Source organism: Oncorhynchus kisutch, linkage group LG20 (assembly GCF_002021735.2).
Source record: "Oncorhynchus kisutch isolate 150728-3 linkage group LG20, Okis_V2, whole genome shotgun sequence".
Lineage (NCBI taxonomy): Eukaryota > Metazoa > Chordata > Actinopteri > Salmoniformes > Salmonidae > Oncorhynchus > Oncorhynchus kisutch.
Genome location: NC_034193.2, coordinates 5746625 through 5767868, shown reverse-complemented (window position 1 = coordinate 5767868; position 21244 = coordinate 5746625). Strand labels below are relative to the sequence as shown.

Here is a 21244-nt window from a genome sequence, read left to right as displayed (position 1 = left end):
CTCCCCATCACTGTCTACCCCCAGCTCCCCATCACTGTCTACCTCCCAGCTCCCCATCACTGTCTACCCCCCAGCTCCCCAACACTGTCTACCCCCCAGCTCCCCATCACTGTCTACCTCCCAGCTCCCCATCACTGTCTACCCCCCAGCTCCCCATCTCTGTCTACCCCCCAGCTCCCCATCACTGTCTACCCCCCAGCTCCCCATCACTGTCTACCCCCCAGCTCCCCAACATTGTCTACCCCCCAGCTCCCCATCACTGTCTACCCCCCAGCTCCTCATCACTGTCTACCTCCCAGCTCCCCATCACTGTCTACCCCCCAGCTCCCCAACACTGTCTACCCCCCAGCTCCCCATCACTGTCTACCCCCCAGCTCCTCATCACTGTCTACCTCCCAGCTCCCCATCACTGTCTACCCCCCAGCTCCCCAACACTGTCTACCCCCCAGCTCCCCATCACTGTCTACCCCCCAGCTCCTCATCACTGTCTACCTCCCAGCTCCCCATCACTGTCTACCCTCCAGCTCCCCATCACTGTCTACCCCCCAGCTCCCCATCACTGTCTACCCCCCAGCTCCTCATCACTGTCTACCCCCCAGCTCCTCATCACTGTCTACCCCCCAGCTCCCCATCACTGTCTACCCCCCATCACTGTCTACCCCCAGCTCCTCATCACTGTCTACCCCCCAGCTCCCCATCACTCTCTACCCCCCAGCTCCCCATCACTGTCTACCCCCCAGCTCCTCATCACTGTCTACCCACCAGCTCCCCATCACTGTCTACCCCCCAGCTCCCCATCACTGTCTACTCCCCAGCTCCTCATCACTGTCTACCCCCCAGCTCCTCAACACTGTCTACCCCCCAGCTCCCCATCACTGTCTATCCCCCAGCTCCCCATCACTGTCTACCCCCCAGCTCCCCATCACTGTCTACCCCCCAGCTCCCCATCACTGTCTACCCCCCAGCTCCCCATCACTGTCTACCCCCCAGCTCCTCATCACTGTCTACCCCCCATCACTGTCTACCCCCCAGCTCCCCATCACTGTCTACCCCCCAGCTCCCCATCACTGTCTACCCCCCAGCTCCCCAACACTGTCTACCCCACCTGCTCCTCATCACTGTCTACCCCCCCCCAGCTCCTCATCACTGTCTACCCCCCAGCTCCCCATCACTGTCTACCCCCCAGCTCCTCATCACTGTCTACCCCCAGCTCCCCATCACTGTCTACCCCCCAGCTCCTCATCACTGTCTACCCCCCCATCACTGTCTACCCCCCAGCTCCCATCACTGTCTACCCCCCAGCTCCCCATCACTGTCTACCCCCCAGCTCCTCAACACTGTCTACCCCCCAGCTCCTCAACACTGTCTACCCCCCAGCTCCTCAACACTGTCTAGCCCCCCAACTCCTCATCACTGTCTAGCCCCCCAACTCCTCATCACTGTCTACCCCCCAGCTCCCCAACACTGTCTACCCCCCCAGCTCCCCAACACTGTCTACCCCCCAGCTCCCATCACTGTCTACCCCCCAGCTCCCCAACACTGTCTACCCCACCTGCTCCTCATCACTGTCTACCCCCCCCCCCCCAGCTCCTCATCACTGTCTACCCCCCAGCTCCCCAACACTGTCTACCCCCCCAGCTCCCCAACACTGTCTACCCCCCAGCTCCCCATCACTGTCTACCCCCCAGCTCCCCAACACTGTCTACCCCACCTGCTCCTCATCACTGTCTACCCCCCCCCCCCCAGCTCCCCATCACTGTCTACCTCCCAGCTCCCCATCACTGTCTACCCCCAGCTCCCCATCTCTGTCTACCCCCCAGCTCCCCAACACTGTCTACCCCCCAGCTCCCCATCACTGTCTACCCCCCAGCTCCTTCATCACTGTCTACCTCCCAGCTCCCCATCACTGTCTACCCTCCAGCTCCCCATCACTGTCTACCCCCCAGCTCCCCATCACTGTCTACCCCCCAGCTCCCCATCACTGTCTACCCCCCAGCTCCCCATCACTGTCTACCCCCCAGCTCCCCCTCACTGTCTACCTCCCAGCTCCCCAACACTGTCTACCCCCCATCACTGTCTACCCCCCAGCTCCCCATCACTGTCTACCTCCCAGCTCCCCATCACTGTCTAACCCCCAGCTCCCCATCACTGTCTACCCCCCAGCTCCCCATCACTGTCTATCCCCCCAGCTCCCCATCACTGCTACCCCCCAGCTCCTCATCACTGTCTACCCCCCAGCTCCCCATCACTGTCTACCCCCCAGCTCCCCAACACTGTCTACTCCCCCAGCTCCCCATCACTGTCTACCTCCCAGCTCCCCATCACTGTCTACCTCCCAGCTCCCCATCACTGTCTACCCCCCAGCTCCCCATCACTGTCTACCCCCCAGCTCCCCATCCACTGTCTACCCCCCAGCTCCCCATCACTGTCTACCCCCCAGCTCCCCATCACTGTCTACCCCCCCAGCTCCCCATCACTGTCTACCCCCCAGCTCCCCATCACTGTCTACCCCCCAGCTCCTCATCACTGTCTACCTCCCAGATCCCCATCACTGTCTACCCCCCAGCTCCCCAACACTGTCTACCTCCCAGCTCCCCATCACTGTCTACCCCCCAGCTCCCCATCACTGTCTACCCCCCATCACTGTCTACCCCCCAGCTCCTCATCACTGTCTACCCCCCAGCTCCCATCACTGTCTACCCCCCAGCTCCTCATCACTGTCTACCCCCCAGCTCCCCATCACTGTCTACCCCCCAGCTCCCCAACACTGTCTACCCCCCAGCTCCCCAACACTGTCTACCCCCAGCTCCCCATCACTGTCTACCCCCCAGCTCCCCATCACTGTCTACCCCCCAGCTCCCCATCACTGTCTACCTCCCAGCTCCCCCATCACTGTCTACCCCCCAGCTCCCCAACACTGTCTACCCCCCAGCTCCCCATCACTGTCTACCTCCCAGCTCCCCATCACTGTCTACCCCCCAGCTCCCCATCTCTGTCTACCCCCCCAGCTCCCCATCACTGTCTACCCCCCAGCTCCCCATCACTGTCTACCCCCCAGCTCCTCATCACTGTCTACCTCCCAGCTCCCCATCACTGTCTACCCTCCAGCTCCCCATCACTGTCTACCCCCCAGCTCCCCATCACTGTCTACCCCCCAGCTCCCCATCACTGTCTACCCCCCAGCTCCCCATCACTGTCTACCCCCCAGCTCCCCATCACTGTCTACCTCCCAGCTCCCCAACACTGTCTACCCCCCATCACTGTCTACCCCCCAGCTCCCCATCACTGTCTACCTCCCAGCTCCCCATCACTGTCTAACCCCCAGCTCCCCATCACTGTCTACCCCCCAGCTCCCCATCACTGTCTATCCCCCCAGCTCCCCATCACTGTCTACCCCCCAGCTCCTCATCACTGTCTACCCCCCAGCTCCCCATCACTGTCTACCCCCCAGCTCCCCAACACTGTCTACTCCCCAGCTCCCCATCACTGTCTACCTCCCAGCTCCCCATCACTGTCTACCTCCCAGCTCCCCATCACTGTCTACCCCCCAGCTCCCCATCACTGTCTACCCCCCAGCTCCCCATCACTGTCTACCCCCCAGCTCCCCATCACTGTCTACCCCCCAGCTCCCCATCACTGTCTACCCCCCAGCTCCTCATCACTGTCTACCTCCCAGCTCCCCATCACTGTCTACCCCCCAGCTCCCCAACACTGTCTACCTCCCAGCTCCCCATCACTGTCTACCCCCCAGCTCCCCATCACTGTCTACCCCCCATCACTGTCTACCCCCCAGCTCCTCATCACTGTCTACCCCCCAGCTCCCATCACTGTCTACCCCCCAGCTCCCCATCACTGTCTACCCCCCAGCTCCTCATCACTGTCTACCCCCCAGCTCCCCATCACTGTCTACCCCCCCAGCTCCCCAACACTGTCTACCCCCCAGCTCCCCATCACTGTCTACCCCCCAGCTCCCATCACTGTCTACCCCCCAGCTCCCCATCACTGTCTACCCCCCAGCTCCCCATCACTGTCTACCTCCCAGCTCCCCATCACTGTCTACCCCCCAGCTCCCCAACACTGTCTACCCCCCAGCTCCCCATCACTGTCTACCTCCCAGCTCCCCATCACTGTCTACCCCCCAGCTCCCCATCTCTGTCTACCCCCCAGCTCCCCATCACTGTCTACCCCCCAGCTCCTCATCACTGTCTACCCCCCAGCTCCTCATCACTGTCTACCTCCCAGCTCCCCATCACTGTCTACCCTCCAGCTCCCCATCACTGTCTACCCCCCAGCTCCCCATCACTGTCTACCCCCCAGCTCCCCATCACTGTCTACCCCCCAGCTCCCCATCACTGTCTACCCCCCAGCTCCCCATCACTGTCTACCCCCCAGCTCCTCATCACTGTCTACCTCCCAGCTCCCCATCACTGTCTACCCCCCCAGCTCCCCAACACTGTCTACCTCCCAGCTCCCCATCACTGTCTACCCCCCAGCTCCCCATCACTGTCTACCCCCCATCACTGTCTACCCCCCAGCTCCTCATCACTGTCTACCCCCAGCTCCCCATCACTGTCTACCCCCCAGCTCCCCATCACTGTCTACCCCCCAGCTCCTCATCACTGTCTACCCCCCAGCTCCCCATCACTGTCTACCCCCCAGCTCCCCAACACTGTCTACCCCCCAGCTCCCCATCACTGTCTACCCCCCAGCTCCCCATCACTGTCTACCCCCCAGCTCCCCATCACTGTCTACCCCCCAGCTCCCCATCACTGTCTACCTCCCAGCTCCCCATCACTGTCTACCCCCCCAGCTCCCCAACACTGTCTACCCCCCAGCTCCCCATCACTGTCTACCTCCCAGCTCCCCATCACTGTCTACCCCCCAGCTCCCCATCACTGTCTACCCCCCAGCTCCCCATCACTGTCTACCCCCCAGCTCCCCATCACTGTCTACCCCCCAGCTCCCCAACATTGTCTACCCCCCAGCTCCCCATCACTGTCTACCCCCCAGCTCCTCATCACTGTCTACCTCCCAGCTCCCCATCACTGTCTACCCCCCAGCTCCCCAACACTGTCTACCCCCCAGCTCCCCATCACTGTCTACCCCCCAGCTCCTCATCACTGTCTACCTCCCAGCTCCCCATCACTGTCTACCCCCCAGCTCCCCAACACTGTCTACCCCCCAGCTCCCCATCACTGTCTACCCCCCAGCTCCTCATCACTGTCTACCTCCCAGCTCCCCATCACTGTCTACCCTCCAGCTCCCCATCACTGTCTACCCCCCAGCTCCCATCACTGTCTACCCCCCAGCTCCTCATCACTGTCTACCCCCCAGCTCCTCATCACTGTCTACCCCCCAGCTCCCCATCACTGTCTACCCCCCATCACTGTCTACCCCCCAGCTCCTCATCACTGTCTACCCCCCAGCTCCCCATCACTCTCTACCCCCCAGCTCCCCATCACTGTCTACCCCCCAGCTCCTCATCACTGTCTACCCACCAGCTCCCCATCACTGTCTACCCCCCAGCTCCCCATCACTGTCTACTCCCCAGCTCCTCATCACTGTCTACCCCCCAGCTCCTCAACACTGTCTACCCCCCAGCTCCCCATCACTGTCTATCCCCCAGCTCCCCATCACTGTCTACCCCCCAGCTCCCCATCACTGTCTACCCCCCAGCTCCCCATCACTGTCTACCCCCCAGCTCCCCATCACTGTCTACCCCCCAGCTCCTCATCACTGTCTACCCCCCATCACTGTCTACCCCCCAGCTCCCCATCACTGTCTACCCCCCAGCTCCCCATCACTGTCTACCCCCCAGCTCCCCAACACTGTCTACCCCACCTGCTCCTCATCACTGTCTACCCCCCCCCAGCTCCTCATCACTGTCTACCCCCCAGCTCCCCATCACTGTCTACCCCCCAGCTCCTCATCACTGTCTACCCCCCAGCTCCCCATCACTGTCTACCCCCCAGCTCCTCATCACTGTCTACCCCCCCATCACTGTCTACCCCCCAGCTCCCCATCACTGTCTACCCCCCAGCTCCCCATCACTGTCTACCCCCCAGCTCCTCAACACTGTCTACCCCCCAGCTCCTCAACACTGTCTACCCCCCAGCTCCTCAACACTGTCTAGCCCCCCAACTCCTCATCACTGTCTAGCCCCCCAACTCCTCATCACTGTCTACCCCCCAGCTCCCCAACACTGTCTACCCCCCCAGCTCCCCAACACTGTCTACCCCCCAGCTCCCCATCACTGTCTACCCCCCAGCTCCCCAACACTGTCTACCCCACCTGCTCCTCATCACTGTCTACCCCCCCCCCCCAGCTCCTCATCACTGTCTACCCCCCAGCTCCCCAACACTGTCTACCCCCCCAGCTCCCCAACACTGTCTACCCCCCAGCTCCCCATCACTGTCTACCCCCCAGCTCCCCAACACTGTCTACCCCACCTGCTCCTCATCACTGTCTACCCCCCCCCCCCCCAGCTCCTCATCACTGTCTACCCCCCCAGCTCCCCAACACTGTCTACCCCACCAGCTCCTCATCACTGTCTACCCCAACCAGCGGCTGGTTAGGGGATGATGCTGGCTGACCACAGCTGAGTAGACTAGCGGCTGGTGAGGGGATGATGCTGGCTGACCACAGCTGAGTAGACTAGCGGCTGGTGAGGGGATGATGCTGGCTGACCACAGCTGAGTAGACTAGCGGCTGGTTAGGGGATGATGCTGGCTGACCACAGCTGAGTAGACTAGCGGCTGGTTAGGCGATGATGCTGGCTGACCACAGCTGAGTAGACTAGCGGCTGGTTAGGGGATGATGCTTGCTGACCACAGCTCACCGAAGGGGACGATAAAGTCAGGACAATACATCACCTCACTAAACCAGTTAGTAACCATGGATCTCAGCTCACCGAAGGGGACGATGATTGGACAGGTGATGCTGTATGTCATGACCACAGTGAAGACACACATCATCCAGGCATAGGCCGCCCCGAACTGGAACTCATACGCCTGGTGCTGCAGAGCATAGAAATAGAGTTATAGAACTGGAACTCATACGCCTGGTGCTGCAGAGCATAGAAATAGAATTACAGAACTGGAACTCATACGCCTGATGCTGCAGAACACAGAAATAGAGTTCTAGAACTGGAACTCATACGTCTGGTGCTGCAGAACACAGAAATAGAGTTCTAGAACTGGAACTCATACGTCTGGTGCTGCAGAACACAGAAATAGAGTTCTAGAACTGGAACTCATATGTTTGGTGCTGTAAAGTATAGAAATAAAATATTAGAACGGCAACTCATTCGCTTAGTGTTGCAGAACACAGAGATAGAATTATAGAATTGGAAAACTTGATGATGCAGAGAGACACACGTTAACAGGAGGATATTATCATATGTCCTTAGGGAAGCCTCAGTTCAACAAAAGCATAGCTTGTCATGGTTGGGGTTCATTCCATTTCAATTTAGGAAGTAAATTGAAATTCCAACTTCCTCATTGCTCTCCTTATTGGAATATCAGTTTACTTCCTGAATTGATTGTTTTGTAATGGATTTGACCCCGAACCAGTAGCATTTCACCAGAGAGGAAGAAGTGAAGCAGGAGGCTCGACTCCGCCCCCAAATCAGTACATTTATTCTCATTGTTAGAGCGGTCAGTCTACTATCTTGTCACTTTGTTATAACTATGTGCATCCTAGTTGAGATGTAGTTTATTATGAGATGTAGTTAATTATGAGATGTAGTTAATTATGAGATGTAGTTAATTATGAGATGTAGTAATTATGTGATGTAGTTAATTATGTGATGTAGTTAATTATGTGATGTAGTTAATTATGAGATGTAGTTAATTATGAGATGTAGTTAATTATGAGATGTAGTTAATTATGAGATGTAGTTAATTATGAGATGTAGTTAATTATGAGATGTAGTTAATTATGAGATGTAGTTAATTATGAGATGTAGTTTATTATGTGATGTAGTTAATTATGAGATGTAGTTAATTATGAGATGTAGTTAATTATGAGATGTAGTTAATTATGAGATGTAGTTAATTATGAGATGTAGTTAATTATGAGATGTAGTTAATTATGAGATGTAGTTAATTATGAGATGTAGTTAATTATGAGATGTAGTTTATTATGTGATGTAGTTAATTATGAGATGTAGTTTATTATGAGATGTAGTTAATTATGAGATGTAGTTAATTATGAGATGTAGTTAATTATGAGATGTAGTTTATTATGTGATGTAGTTAATTATGAGATGTAGTTAATTATGAGATGTAGTTTATTATGTGATGTAGTTAATTATGAGATGTAGTTTATTATGTGATGTAGTTAATTATGAGATGTAGTTAATTATGAGATGTAGTTTATTATGTGATGTAGTTAATTATGAGATGTAGTTAATTATGAGATGTAGTTAATTATGAGATGTAGTTAATTATGAGATGTAGTTAATTATGAGATGTAGTTAATTATGAGATGTAGTTAATTATGAGATGTAGTTAATTATGAGATGTAGTTAATTATGAGATGTAGTTAATTATGAGATGTAGTTAATTATGAGATGTAGTTAATTATGAGATGTAGTTAATTATGAGATGTAGTTAATTATGAGATGTAGTTAATTATGAGATGTAGTTTATTATGTGACTGAGGTCTTCCTGGCCACCAGGTGGCGCTCCTCTACTCACCCTCTTGACGTTGCGTCTCTCGGCAGCAGAGCGAGCCAGACACAGCCGGGTCATATACATGAGCAGACCAGGGATCCTCAGCAGATCCATGGCGTTACCGATGAACGCCGACGCGATGACATAGTTCACAAAGAACGCCCCGTTGTCAGGCAGGAACACACACCTGGTGGGGGGGGGGAGACAGGAAATTACATCACAATAATAACATACCTTTTTCACACTATCGTGTCAACCAGAACCATCCTACGCTGGATTGGATATGTTCTGTTCTAGGCACATGACCATTTCCAGCATGTTTGTGAAACGATGTGGGACGTGTCGCCAGGCCAGTACCGGTCGGCACAATAGTGTAAAAGGGGAGTATTAAAGACTAAACTAAAACCCAAATAACAGACAGATCCATAAAGACACAATATGAGGAGAGAATATGGATTCTGATTGTCTGATTGTCAGGTGACAATGATCTCCTCTAGCACAAACAAGGCTAAGATAAGAAATACATTGTTAGATTATGAGGGATGGGGGGGAAAGACAGGAAATGACATCACAACAACAATATTACTCACTGAATCTCAGACCCTAAGCACTTGTGAGACAATTGAATAGGTGTGGTAACTCATTCGAACCCTGTTGGCTAGGTGTGGCAACTCATTCTAATGACTACCGCCAGGCTCCAACCCCCACCGCCAGGCATCAACCCCCACCGCCAGGCTCCAACCCCCACCGCTAGGCTCCAACCCCCACCGCCAGGCTCCAACCCCCACCGCCAGGCTCCAACCCCCACCGCCAGGCTCCAACCACCACCGCCAGGCTCCAACCCCCACCGCCAGGCTCCAACCTCCACCGCCAGGCTCCAACCCCCACCGTCAGGCTCCAACCCCCACCGTCAGGCTCTAACCCCCACCACCAGGCTCCAACCCCCACCGCCAGGCTCCAACCCCCACCGTCAGGCTCTAACCCCCACCGCCAGGCTCCAACCCCCACCGCCAGGCTCTAACCCCCACCGCCAGGCTCCAACCTCCACCGCCAGGCTCCAATCCCCACCGCCAGGCTCCTACCCCCACCGTCAGGCTCTTACCCCCACCGCCAGGCTCCAACCCCCACCGTCAGGCTCTAACCCCCACCACCAGGCTCCAACCCCCACCGCCAGGCTCCAAACCCCACCGCCAGGCTCCAATCCCCACCGCCAGGCTCCAACCCCCACCGCCAGGCTCTAACCCCCACCGCCAGGCTCCAACCTCCCACCGCCAGGCTCCAACCCCCACCGCCAGGCTCCAACCTCCACCGCCAGGCTCCAACCTCCACCGCCAGGCTCCAACCTCCACCGCCAGTCTCCAACCTCCACCGCCAGTCTCCAACCTCCACCTCCAACCCCCACCACCAGGCTCCAACCCCCACCGCCAGGCTCCAACCCCCACCGCCAGGCTCTTACCCCCACCGCCAGGCTCTTACCCCCACCGCCAGGCTCCAACCCCCACCGCCAGGCTCCAACCCCCACCGCCAGGCTCCAACCCCCACCGCCAGGCTCCAACCCCCACCGCCAGGCTCCAACCCCCACCACCAGGCTCTAACCCCATCAAATTTAGACCCGGGACACCAGGTGGTCTGATTTAGACCCGGGACACCAGGTGGTCTGATTTAGACCTGGGACACCAGGTGGACTGATTTAGACCTGGGACACCAGGTGGACTGATTTAGACCTGGGACACCAGGTGGTCTGATTTAGACCTGGGATTTAGACCCGGGACACCAGGTGGTCTAATTTAGACCTGGGATTTAGACCTGGGACACCAGGTGGCCTCTTCCTAAAAGACTAAGTTAAACAAAGACCAGCTGGTTCCATTAGGGACACATCAGAGTATATGGTGTTCTGATTATAGACAGGTCGAAGATAGATATCTTAGTGGTGTTTGTAACAGTTAAGACTGACAGCTTTAGATTACGAGCCAGAACGTGGCCCGACGAGTCAGGACGTGGCCCGACGAGCCAGGACGTGGCCCGACGAGCCAGGACGTGGCCCGACGAGCCAGGACGTGGCCCGACGAGCCAGAACGTGGCCCGACAAGCCAGAACGTGGGACAGCAGAGACCACAGTGCACAAGGTAAAGGCTCAAAGCTCCCTAGATGGCGGGAACCTAGGAAGAAACATAGAGAGGTACTAGGAACTGCTACTTACTCAAACCTCACGGCAGCGTCAGCCAGGAAGCGCTTGTCAAACAGCCATCGGAAGAAAACATCCAGACTGGAAGGAAGAAGGAAACAGTTCAGTTGTCAGAGGAATTGGAGTATAATGAGGCCATGGGACCATAAAGGGACAGACTCCAAACACTCAAAAAATGGGACATGATGTGAATCTGCTTGGCACTCAGCATTAAGGAGGTGGATTGTGGGTAAGGCCCTGTGATAGACCAGTGTCCTGTCCAGGGGGTGTCCTGGTACATCAAGCCGTCTCACTACCGAAATAGGAGATAGACTAGTGTCCTGTCCTGGTACATCAAGCTGTGTCTCTACAGAAACAGGAGATAGGCTCCTTGCCCTATGCGCTATTTCTGGCTCATACAAGGCTTCTTTTAGGATTCCATTGAAAGTACATTTTGGTCCAGGGCTAGGCCAGGATCTGTGTTCGGGAAACTGTCCCAAAACGTTGACTACTAGCTATGTAGTGAACAAACATACAGTAGATAGAAGAGTTAATTGGCTGAGTAGTAAGTTGTTCTCTGTAGCAACGCCAGGATAGTGGGTTCGTCAAATGTATGCCTACTTATATATATATATATATATGTATACGTTTGTTTACTCCATGTGTAACTCTGTGTTGTTGTTTGTGTCGAACTGCTTTGCTTAATCTTGGCCAGGTCGCAGTTGTAAATGAGAACTTGTTCTCAACTAGCCTACCTGGTTAAATAAAGGGCTAACTAGCCTACATGGTTAAATAAGGTGTTCTCAACTAGCCTACCTGGTTAAATAAAGGTGTTCTCAACTAGCCTACCTGGTTAAATAAAGGTGTTCTCAACTAGCCTACCTGGTTAAATAAAGGTGTTCTCAACTAGCCTACCTGGTTAAATAAAGGTGTTCTCAACTAGCCTACCTGGTTAAATAAAGGTGTTCTCAACTAGCCTACCTGGTTAAATAAAGGTGTTCTCAACTAGCCTACCTGGTTAAATAAAGGTGTTCTCAACTAGCCTACCTGGTTAAATAAAGGTGTTCTCAACTGGCCTACCTGGTTAAATAAAGGTGTTCTCAACTAGCCTACCTGGTTAAATAAAGGTGTTCTCAACTAGCCTACCTGGTTAAATAAAGGTGTTCTCAACTAGCCTACCTGGTTAAATACAGGTGTTCTCAACTAGCCTACCTGGTTAAATAAAGGTGTTCTCAACTAGCCTACCTGGTTAAATAAAGGTGTTCTCAACTAGCCTACCTGGTTAAATAAAGGTGTTCTCAACTAGCCTACCTGGTTAAATAAAGGTGTTCTCAACTAGCCTACCTGGTTAAATAAAGGTGTTCTCAACTAGCCTACCTGGTTAAATAAAGGGTGATGAAATAAAAAAATATGTTATTAATTAAAAAATTATTAATAAAAAAAAAGACATGTAGTACCTGCTGAGTCCTAGAGAGGGCAGCAGTAAGACCATAAAGATGAGGAAGGTGTAACATTTATGCATGGTGGTCCTGTTCTCTCCAGACCTATTAGAATACATGGAAAAGTCAAAACGATCAACATTACATACCCACAGCTCTCTGTGTGGCTCTACCAGGTAAGACAGGTCCCAGATCAGTTTGTGCTGGTTTGCCAAATACCTACATACTGGACCATAGGAGTTGGAAAGACAGCACCAAACAGATCTGGGATCAGGCTAACCAGGTGGCAACAGAGAATACTTAGTTAATGATATAATGTAGCTCATTCATTATATATACACAGCACATAAACATCCACTGATGTCCACTCCAATACTGTACACACACAAACATCCACACAGAAAACAGTGTGAGTGTCTTTAGGAGAGTTGTACCAGGTCCAGTGTTTGTGTGTGTCGCCAGGCAACAGCAGGGTGCATGTGACCTTGTCTAGTGCAGTAGTGTCTTGGAAGAGGTAAGTTGCAACGCCCGTTTACCACGTGCTTGCATACTCTCGCTTACAGCTCGCTGCCGCCGGCTAGCCCTTTGTGGTGAATTAGGGAGCAGCTTCATGCAGTTTCCCCTTGCCGGTACAAAGCCTCCCGCGGTGCCTCCTCACGACAGCACATGTTAACGGGTTGTCTTGAAACTCCAGACTAACCCGGCAGGGGATCTCGGAGCAGCGGTGTGCCTCAGAGATGCATCTGTACAAGCCCACCTCTGTGTGGGACACACCCTGGCAGCCATCAACCAGTGCCTTGTGGGTTAGTCTGGTACGACTAAAAGTTAGGGGAGCACACCCTGAGAGAAAAGCAGCGTGCTTGCCGGCGAGCGGCGGGCGGATGCCAACAGACTGGAGGTCCGGCAGCCTCCTGCAGCTGTGGAAGATACTGGTCCTCCTGGGTTTCCCCCCCTAGGAGGAATGCACCCTCAAGCAGCACTTTAAATAACTTCCTTTGCGCCGCCGGTATCCTCTTCCGACCATCAAACCGGAAACCGGACTAAAGCCTGGTGGCGTTGGGGTGTCTGGTGACGGGGGCAGGAGTAAATGCACCGGGAGTCCTTAAAATCAGACCCCCTGCACGCCAGCGGCACAGGGCTATTATGGGTCGCCAGCAGTTGGGAGTTGGCAGCTGCTCTCAGCAGACCCCTGTGTGACTGCTATTAAGGAGCCACACTGCTCACCCCGGCTGGGGAGAGGCCTAGAAATTGCACTCTCACTAGATAGGCTGCTACAACACAACTATCGGGAGTTCCACTCAGCGGTTGAAAAAAAATGCGAAGTAAAATAATTCCCCTGAAACTGGCGACACGGAACATCAGAACTCTTCTGGACACTGACGTTAATAAACGATAGACCCCAATCGGAGAACAGCTTTGATTGGTGCAGAACTAAGGCGCTATAACATTGACATTGCTGCCCTGAGTTAGACCAGGTTCCTGGATGAAGGGTCCCTGAAAGAGGAGGGAGAATGTTACACCTTCTTCTGGTCAGGTTACCCTCCGGGTGGACAACATCAGCACGGTGTGGGACTGGCAATTAAAGATGCTACTCTTCTCAGTGCATACACACCAACGTTACCATCTGAAAATGAGGCGAAGGACTGCTTCTACCAGTCACTAGATAAGGCCCTTCACCGTATCGCCAGGAATGACAAGATCTTTCTGCTGGGTGACTTCAACAAACTAAGCTAAAGCTATCTATGGCCCTAGAAATCACTCCATCACTCCCCTGAAAACAGCTGATGGTCTGACTCTCTTGATCCACCAAAACCAGATCCTGATGAGGTGGGCTGACCCACCAAACCCAGAACCTGATGAGGTGGGCTGACCGTCCATTCAAGACCTCAACCATTCGCCAAACTTCCAAGAGGTGTTATCAGCTATCCGTTCCCTCAAGAACAACAAGGCTCGTGGCGCTGACAGCATCCCAGCAGAGCTACTGAAGAAGGGAGATTACCGCTGACAGCATCCCGGCAGAGCTACTGAAGAGAGGTTACTGTTGACAGCATCCTGAGCAGAGCTACTGAAGAAGAGAGGTTACTGCTGACAGCATCCTGAGCAGAGCTACTGAAGGGAGGTTTACTGCTGACAGCATCCTGAGCAGAGCTACTGAAGAAGGGAGGTTACTGTTGACAGCATCCTGAGCAGAGCTACTGAAGGGAGGTTACTGTTGACAGCATCCTGAGCAGAGCTACTGAAGAAGGGAGGTTACTGCTGACAGCATCCTGAGCAGAGCTACTGAAGAAGGGAGGTTACTGCTGACAGCATCCTGAGCAGAGCTACTGAAGAAGGGAGGTTACTGCTGACAGCATCCTGAGCAGAGCTACTGAAGAAGGGAGGTTACTGCTGACAGCATCCTGAGCAGAGCTACTGAAGAAGGGAAGTTACTTCTGAAAAACATCAGGACCTTTTCATGGCCTTCCACACTGTGAGCAGGGAAATGCTATGGGGCATTCTACTCAAATGTGTCTGTCCAGCAAATGTGTCAACATCCTTTGCCAGGTCCATGATGGGATGATGGCTCGGGTGGCCATAGGAGGGCAAGAGTCTATGCCCTTTGAAGTAAGCATCGATGTGAGGCAGGGGTGTATGCTGGCACCTGTCCTCTTCAATTACTGCATTGTGGGAACTAGAAGCACAAGCATTTCGCTACACTCGCATTAACATCTGTTAACCATGTGTGTATGTGGCAAATAAAATTTGATCTTCCTCCTATGTGTCACCCAGCTTCTCCACAAGGAGTTTGAGGACAGCAGCGGTGTTGTGGTGGACTTCAGGCTGGATGGAAACCTATTCAACATCAGGAGGCTCCAAGCAACCACCAAGGTTTTGACGGAGCGGGTTCTTGAGCTGCAGTATGTTGATGACTGTGCTCTTGTGGCTCACACTCCGGAAGACCTTCAGTCCGTCCTTGTAGCGTCTGTGAGGGTCTATAGCAGGATGGGACTGTCAATCAACACCACTAAGACAGAGGTGGTCTTCCAATGGAGATCCAGCCCTCCACCCACCATTGCTTGTCTTCACCATTGAACACAATGGTTCACTGGCAATAGTCTCGTCATTCAAACATCTGGGTGGCATCGACCTCGAAATTCAAAACAGGATCAAGCAATCATCAGCTGCCTTCTGGAAACTCAGACACAGGGTTTTCCAAAACAGGATCAAGCAATCATCAGCTGCCTTCTGGAAACTCAGACACAGGGTTTTCCAAAACAGGATCAAGCAATCATCAGCTGCCTTCTGGAAACTCAGACACAGGGTTTTCCAAAACAGGATCAAGCAATCATCAGCTGCCTTCTGGAAACTCAGACACAGGGTTTTCCAAAACAGGATCAAGCAATCATCAGCTGCCTTCTGGAAACTCAGACACGGGGTTTTCCAAAACAGGGATATCCACCTCCACAACAAAGTCGCCGTCTATCAAGCCATTGGCATCACCACTCTGGTTTACAGCCGTGATGCCTGGGCCACTTTACAGCTGTGATGCCTGGGTCACTTTACAGCTGTGATGCCTGGGCCACTTTACAGCCGTGAAGCCTGGGTCACTTTACAGCCGTGAAGCCTGGATCACTTTACAGCCGTGAAGCCTGGATCACTTTACAGCCGTGAAGCATAGAGGTCACTTTACAGCCGTGAAGCCTCGGTCACTTTACAGCCGTGAAGCCTGGGCCACTTTACAGCCGTGAAGCATAGAGGTCACTTTACAGCCGTGAAGCCTGGGTCACTTTACAGCTGTGATGCCTGGGTCACTTTACAGCTGTGAAGCCTGGGTCACTTTACAGCCGTGAAGCATAGAGGTCACTTTACAGCTGTGAAGCATAGAGGTCACTTTACAGCCGTGAAGCCTGGGTCACTTTACAGCCGTGAAGCCTGGGTCACTTTACAGCCGTGAAGCATAGAGGTCACTTTACAGCCGTGAAGCATAGAGGTCACTTTACAGCTGTGAAGCATAGAGGTCACTTTACAGCCGTGAAGCATAGAGGTCACTTTACAGCCGTGAAGCATAGAGGTCACTTTACAGCCGTGAAGCATAGAGGTCACTTTACAGCCGTGAAGCCCGGGTCACTTTACAGCCGTGAAGCATAGAGGTCACTTTACAGCTGTGAAGCATAGAGGTCACTTTACAGCCGTGAAGCATAGAGGTCACTTTACAGCCGTGAAGCATAGAGGTCACTTTACAGCCGTGAAGCATAGAGGTCACTTTACAGCCGTGAAGCATAGAGGTCACTTTACAGCCGTGAAGCATAGAGGTCACTTTACAGCCGTGAAGCATAGAGGTCACTTTACAGCCGTGAAGCCTGGGTCACTTTACAGCCGTGAAGCATAGAGGTCACTTTACAGCCGTGAAGCATAGAGGTCACTTTACAGCTGTGATGCCTGGGCCACTTTACAGCTGGGAAGCCTGGGCCACTTTACAGCCGTGAAGCATAGAGGTCACTTTATAGCTGTGATGCCTGGGCCACTTTACAGCTGGGAAGCCTGGGTCACTTTACAGCCGTGAAGCCTGGGCCACTTTACAGCCGTGAAGCCTGGGCCACTTTACAGCCGTGAAGCATAGAGGTCACTTTACAGCCGTGAAGCCTCGGTCACTTTACAGCCGTGAAGCCTGGGCCACTTTACAGCCGTGAAGCATAGAGGTCACTTTACAGCCGTGAAGCCTGGGCCACTTTACAGCCGTGAAGCCTGGGTCACTTTACAGCTGGGAAGCCTGGGTCACTTTACAGCTGGGAAGCCTGGGCCACTTTACAGCCGTGAAGCCTGGGTCACTTTACAGCCGTGAAGCCTGGGCCACTTTACAGCCGTGAAGCCTGGGTCACTTTACAGCTGTGATGCCTGGGCCACTTTACAGCCGTGAAGCATGGGCCACTTTACAGCCGTGAAGCATAGAGGTCACTTTACAGCCGTGACGCCTGGGCCGCTTTACAGCCGTGACGCCTGGGCCACTTTACAGCCGTGACGCCTGGGCCACTTTACAGCCGTGACGCCTGGGCCACTTTACAGCCGTGACGCCTGGGCCGCTTTACAGCCGTGACGCCTGGGCCGCTTTACAGCCGTGACGCCTGGGCCGCTTTACAGCCGTGAAGCCTGGGCCGCTTTACAGCCGTGACGCCTGGGCCGCTTTACAGCCGTGACGCCTGGGTCGCTTTACAGCCGTGAAGCCTGGGTCACTTTACAGCTGTGAAGCCTGGGTCACTTTACAGCTGTGATGCCTGGGTCACTTTACAGCTGTGATGCCTGGGTCACTTTACAGCTGTGATGCCTGGGTCACTTTACAGCCGTGAAGCCTGGGTCGCTTACAGTCGACACAACAAGCAGCTCGAGTGATTCCACATAAGTTACCTGCAGTGCATCCTGGGATTCACCTGGTGCGACCGTGTGACCCATACAGAAATACTTGGTAAGACCAACTGTAAGAGTATGGAGGCCATGGTCACCCAGCACCAACTGTAAGATTATGGAGGCCATGGTCACCCAGCACCAACTGTAAGAGTATGGAGGCCATGGTCACCCAGCACCAACTGTAAGAGTATGGAGGCCATGGTCACCCAACACCAACTGTAAGAGTATGGAGGCCATGGTCACCCAACACCAACTGTAAGAGTATGGAGGCCATGGTCACCAAGCACCAACTGTAAGAGTATAGAGTATGGAGGCCATGGTCCCCCAGCACCAACTGTAAGAGTATGGAGGCCATGGTCACCCAGCACCAACTTTAAGAGTATAGAGGCCATGGTCCCCCAGCACCAACTGTAAGAGTATAGAGTATGGAGGCCATGGTCACCCAGCACCAACTGTAAGAGTATAGAGTATGGAGGCCATGGTCCCCCAGCACCAACTGTAAGAGTATAGAGTATGGAGGCCATGGGCTCCCAGCGGTGCTGGCTTGGGCATGTCATTAGAATGTCTCAGGAGTGCTCGCCGCAGAAGATCCTGTATGGCCAGCTATACTTCAGCCGGAGGGGAGGGGGGGGGGGCAGATGAAAACGCTGCTGAAAACGTGCAACATCAAACCCACAGACCTAGAGTACGCTGCTGCCGACCGTTCCACCTGGCGACAGCTCTGCCAGAGCGGTGGACAGAGGTGGGAGGAGGAGAGGAGAACAAATAGACAGCAATAACAGTGTGGATCTGTTAAATATGAAATAGTCCGGGTGGCTATTTGATTCATTGTTCATCAGTCTTATGGCTTGTGGGTAGAAGCTGTTAAGGAACCCTTTGGACCTAGACTTGGCGCTCCGGTACCGCTTGCCGTACGGTAGCAGAGAGAACAGTCTGTCTTGGGTGGGCCTTCCTCTGACACCGTCTAGTATATGGGTCCTGGATGGCAGGAAGCTTGGCCCCAGTGATGTACTGGGCCATACATACTACCCTCTGTAGCACATTTCAGTCTTATGCCTAGCAGTTGCCATACCAGGCGGTGATGCAGCCAGTCAGGATGCTCTCGATGGTGCAGCTGTAGAACGTTTTGAGGATCTAGGGACCCATGACAAATCTTTTCAGTCTCCTGAGGGGGAAGAGGCATTGTCGGGCCCTCTTCATGCTTCTTTGTTATGTTTGGACCCTGATAGTTTGTTGGTGATGTCGACACCAAGGAACTTGAAACTCTCGACCCGCTCCACCACAGCCCCGTCGATGTGAATGGGGGCGTTTTCGGCCCTCCTTTTCCTGTAGTCCACGATCAGCTCTTTTGTCTTGATCACGTTGAGGGAGAGGTTGTTGTCCTGGCACCACACGGCCAGGTCTCTCACCAAATAATTCACTGTTAACTCAGAAGTGGGAGTCATCATCAGATACAATGGACTAGCATAACGTGTGTGAGTCGTACCGTGTCCAGTGTGTGTGTGAGTCGTACAGTGTCCAGTGTGTGTGTGAGTCGTACCGGTGTCAAGTGTGTGTGTGAGTCGTACAGTGTCCAGTGTGTGTATGAGTGAGAGAGAATGGTACCGTGTCCAGTGGGCCTCGAAGAAGGCAGAGTAGTATACGATGGTGGGTAGCAGGGCGGAGAAGGCCCACAGCAGCAGGGTGGGGAAGAACTGGGTCACAATGGGGTTCTGGAGGAGGAGAGGACGAGAGGGAGAGAGGTGGAGATTGAGGGAGAGAGGTGGAGGATGAGGAAGAGAGGTGGAGGATGAGGAAGAGAGGTGGAGGATGAGGGAGAGAGGTGAAGGATGAGGGAGAGAGGTGAAGGATGAGGGAGAAAGGTGGAGGATGAGGGAGAGAGGTGGAGGATGAGGGAGAGAGGTGGAGGATGAGGGAGAGAGGTAGAGAGGAAGGAGAGGAAGAAAGGGAGGAGAGGTAGAGGATGAAGAAGAAAGGTAGATGAGGAAGAAAGGTAGAGGATAAGGAAGAGAGGTAGAGGATAAGGAAGAGAGGTATAGAGGAAGGAGAGGAAGAGGGAGGAGAGGTACAGGATGAAGAAGAAAGGGAGGAGAGGTAGAGGATGAGGAAGAAAGGTAGAGGATGAGGAAGAAAGTTAGAGGATGAGGAAGAAAGGTAGAGGATGAGGAAGAAAGGTAGAGGATGAGGAAGGAGAGGAAGAGAGGAAGGAGAGATAGAGGATGAGGAAGAAAGGGAGGAGAGGTAGAGGATGAGGAAGAGTGGTAGAGGATGAGGAAGAGAGGAAGGAGAGGTAGAGGATGAGGAAGAAAGGGAGGAGAGGTAGAGGATGAGGAAGAGTGGTAGAGGATGAGGAAGAGAGGAAGGAGAGGAAGAAAGCGAGGAGAGGTAGAGGATGAGGAAGAGTGGTAGAGGATGAGGAAGAGAGGAAGAGAGGAAGGAGAGGAAGAAAGGGAGGAGAGGTAGAGGATGAGGAAGAGAGGTAGAGGATGAGGAAGAGAGAAAGGACAGGAAGACAGGAAGGAGAGGAAGAGGGAGGAGAGGTAGAGGATGAAGAAGAGTGGTAGAGGACGAGGAACAGAGGTAGAGGATGGAGGGGTGGAATATTGCAGATGAAGGTTAACAGTTAAGGTTAGTTATAGTACACAGACTAATGCCCCTTTATCCACTATCGTGTCAACCAAACCATACTCTGCTGGCTCCTGTCCAGCTCAGTTACAGCATGGTGGGTGTGTAACCAGTCCGGTGGAGGCTTGATTCAGTCCTGTGAAAAGGGTCAAACTGACCTGCATCCCAAATGGCACTTTATTTCCTTATATAGTGCACTAAATAGGGAATAGGGTGCACTATATAGGGAATAGGGTGGCCTAAATAGGGAATAGGGTGCACTAAATAGGGAATAGTGTGCACTAAATAGGGAATAGGGTGCACTAAATAGGGAATAGGGTGCACTAAATAGGGTGCACTAAATAGGGTGCACTAAATAGGGTGCACTATATAGGGAATAGGGTGCACTACATAGGGAATAGGGTGCACTAAATAGGGTGCACTATATACTGAATAGGGTGCACTACATAGGGAATAGGGTGCACTACATAGGGAATAGGGTGCACTACATAGGGAATAGGGTGCACTAAATAGGGTGCACTATATATGGAATAGGGTGCACTATATAGGGAATAGGGTGCACTAAATAGGGAATAAGGTGCACTAAATAGGGAATAAGGTGCACAAAAAATAGGGAATAAGGTGCACTAAATGGGGAACAGGGTGCACTAAATAGGGAACAGGGTGCACAAAATAGGGAATAGGGTGCACTAAATAGGGAATATGGTGCTGTTTGGGACACATCCTGACATTCACCCTCCTGAGCTTCAGAAAGAGAGGCCAAAGGTGACTCACGTTGAGGTACTCGACAGGCTTGGTGACGTTGAACTTGTCCATGGTGGAGATGATGATGGCGGGGGTTGTGAGGAAGAAGAGGAGGAGGAAGAGGATACAGTTGATGATGAAGCATCTCAGCCACCAGGGGAACCCTCCAACTGACAGATGCTCCCTGGGAGAAACCAGGAGAGGACAGGTCAATC

General features: G+C 53.2%; 1 protein-coding gene across 4 annotated transcripts in view; it reads right to left on the bottom strand.

The window, feature by feature from the left end:
* tmem63ba (transmembrane protein 63Ba) overlaps positions 1 to 21244 on the bottom strand; it is a 101729-nt gene that overhangs the window by 18242 nt on the left and 62243 nt on the right. For all 4 annotated transcript variants that reach the window (XM_031798706.1, XM_031798705.1, XM_031798707.1 and 1 more), the window contains 6 exons: positions 21060 to 21213; positions 19266 to 19372; positions 12297 to 12383; positions 10876 to 10941; positions 8700 to 8862; positions 6911 to 7016 (listed from right to left, as the gene is read on the bottom strand). In XM_031798706.1, coding sequence (XP_031654566.1) covers positions 6911 to 7016; positions 8700 to 8862; positions 10876 to 10941; positions 12297 to 12383; positions 19266 to 19372; positions 21060 to 21213 — 683 coding nt within the window. The remainder of the gene's footprint in view (positions 1 to 6910; positions 7017 to 8699; positions 8863 to 10875; positions 10942 to 12296; positions 12384 to 19265; positions 19373 to 21059; positions 21214 to 21244) is intronic.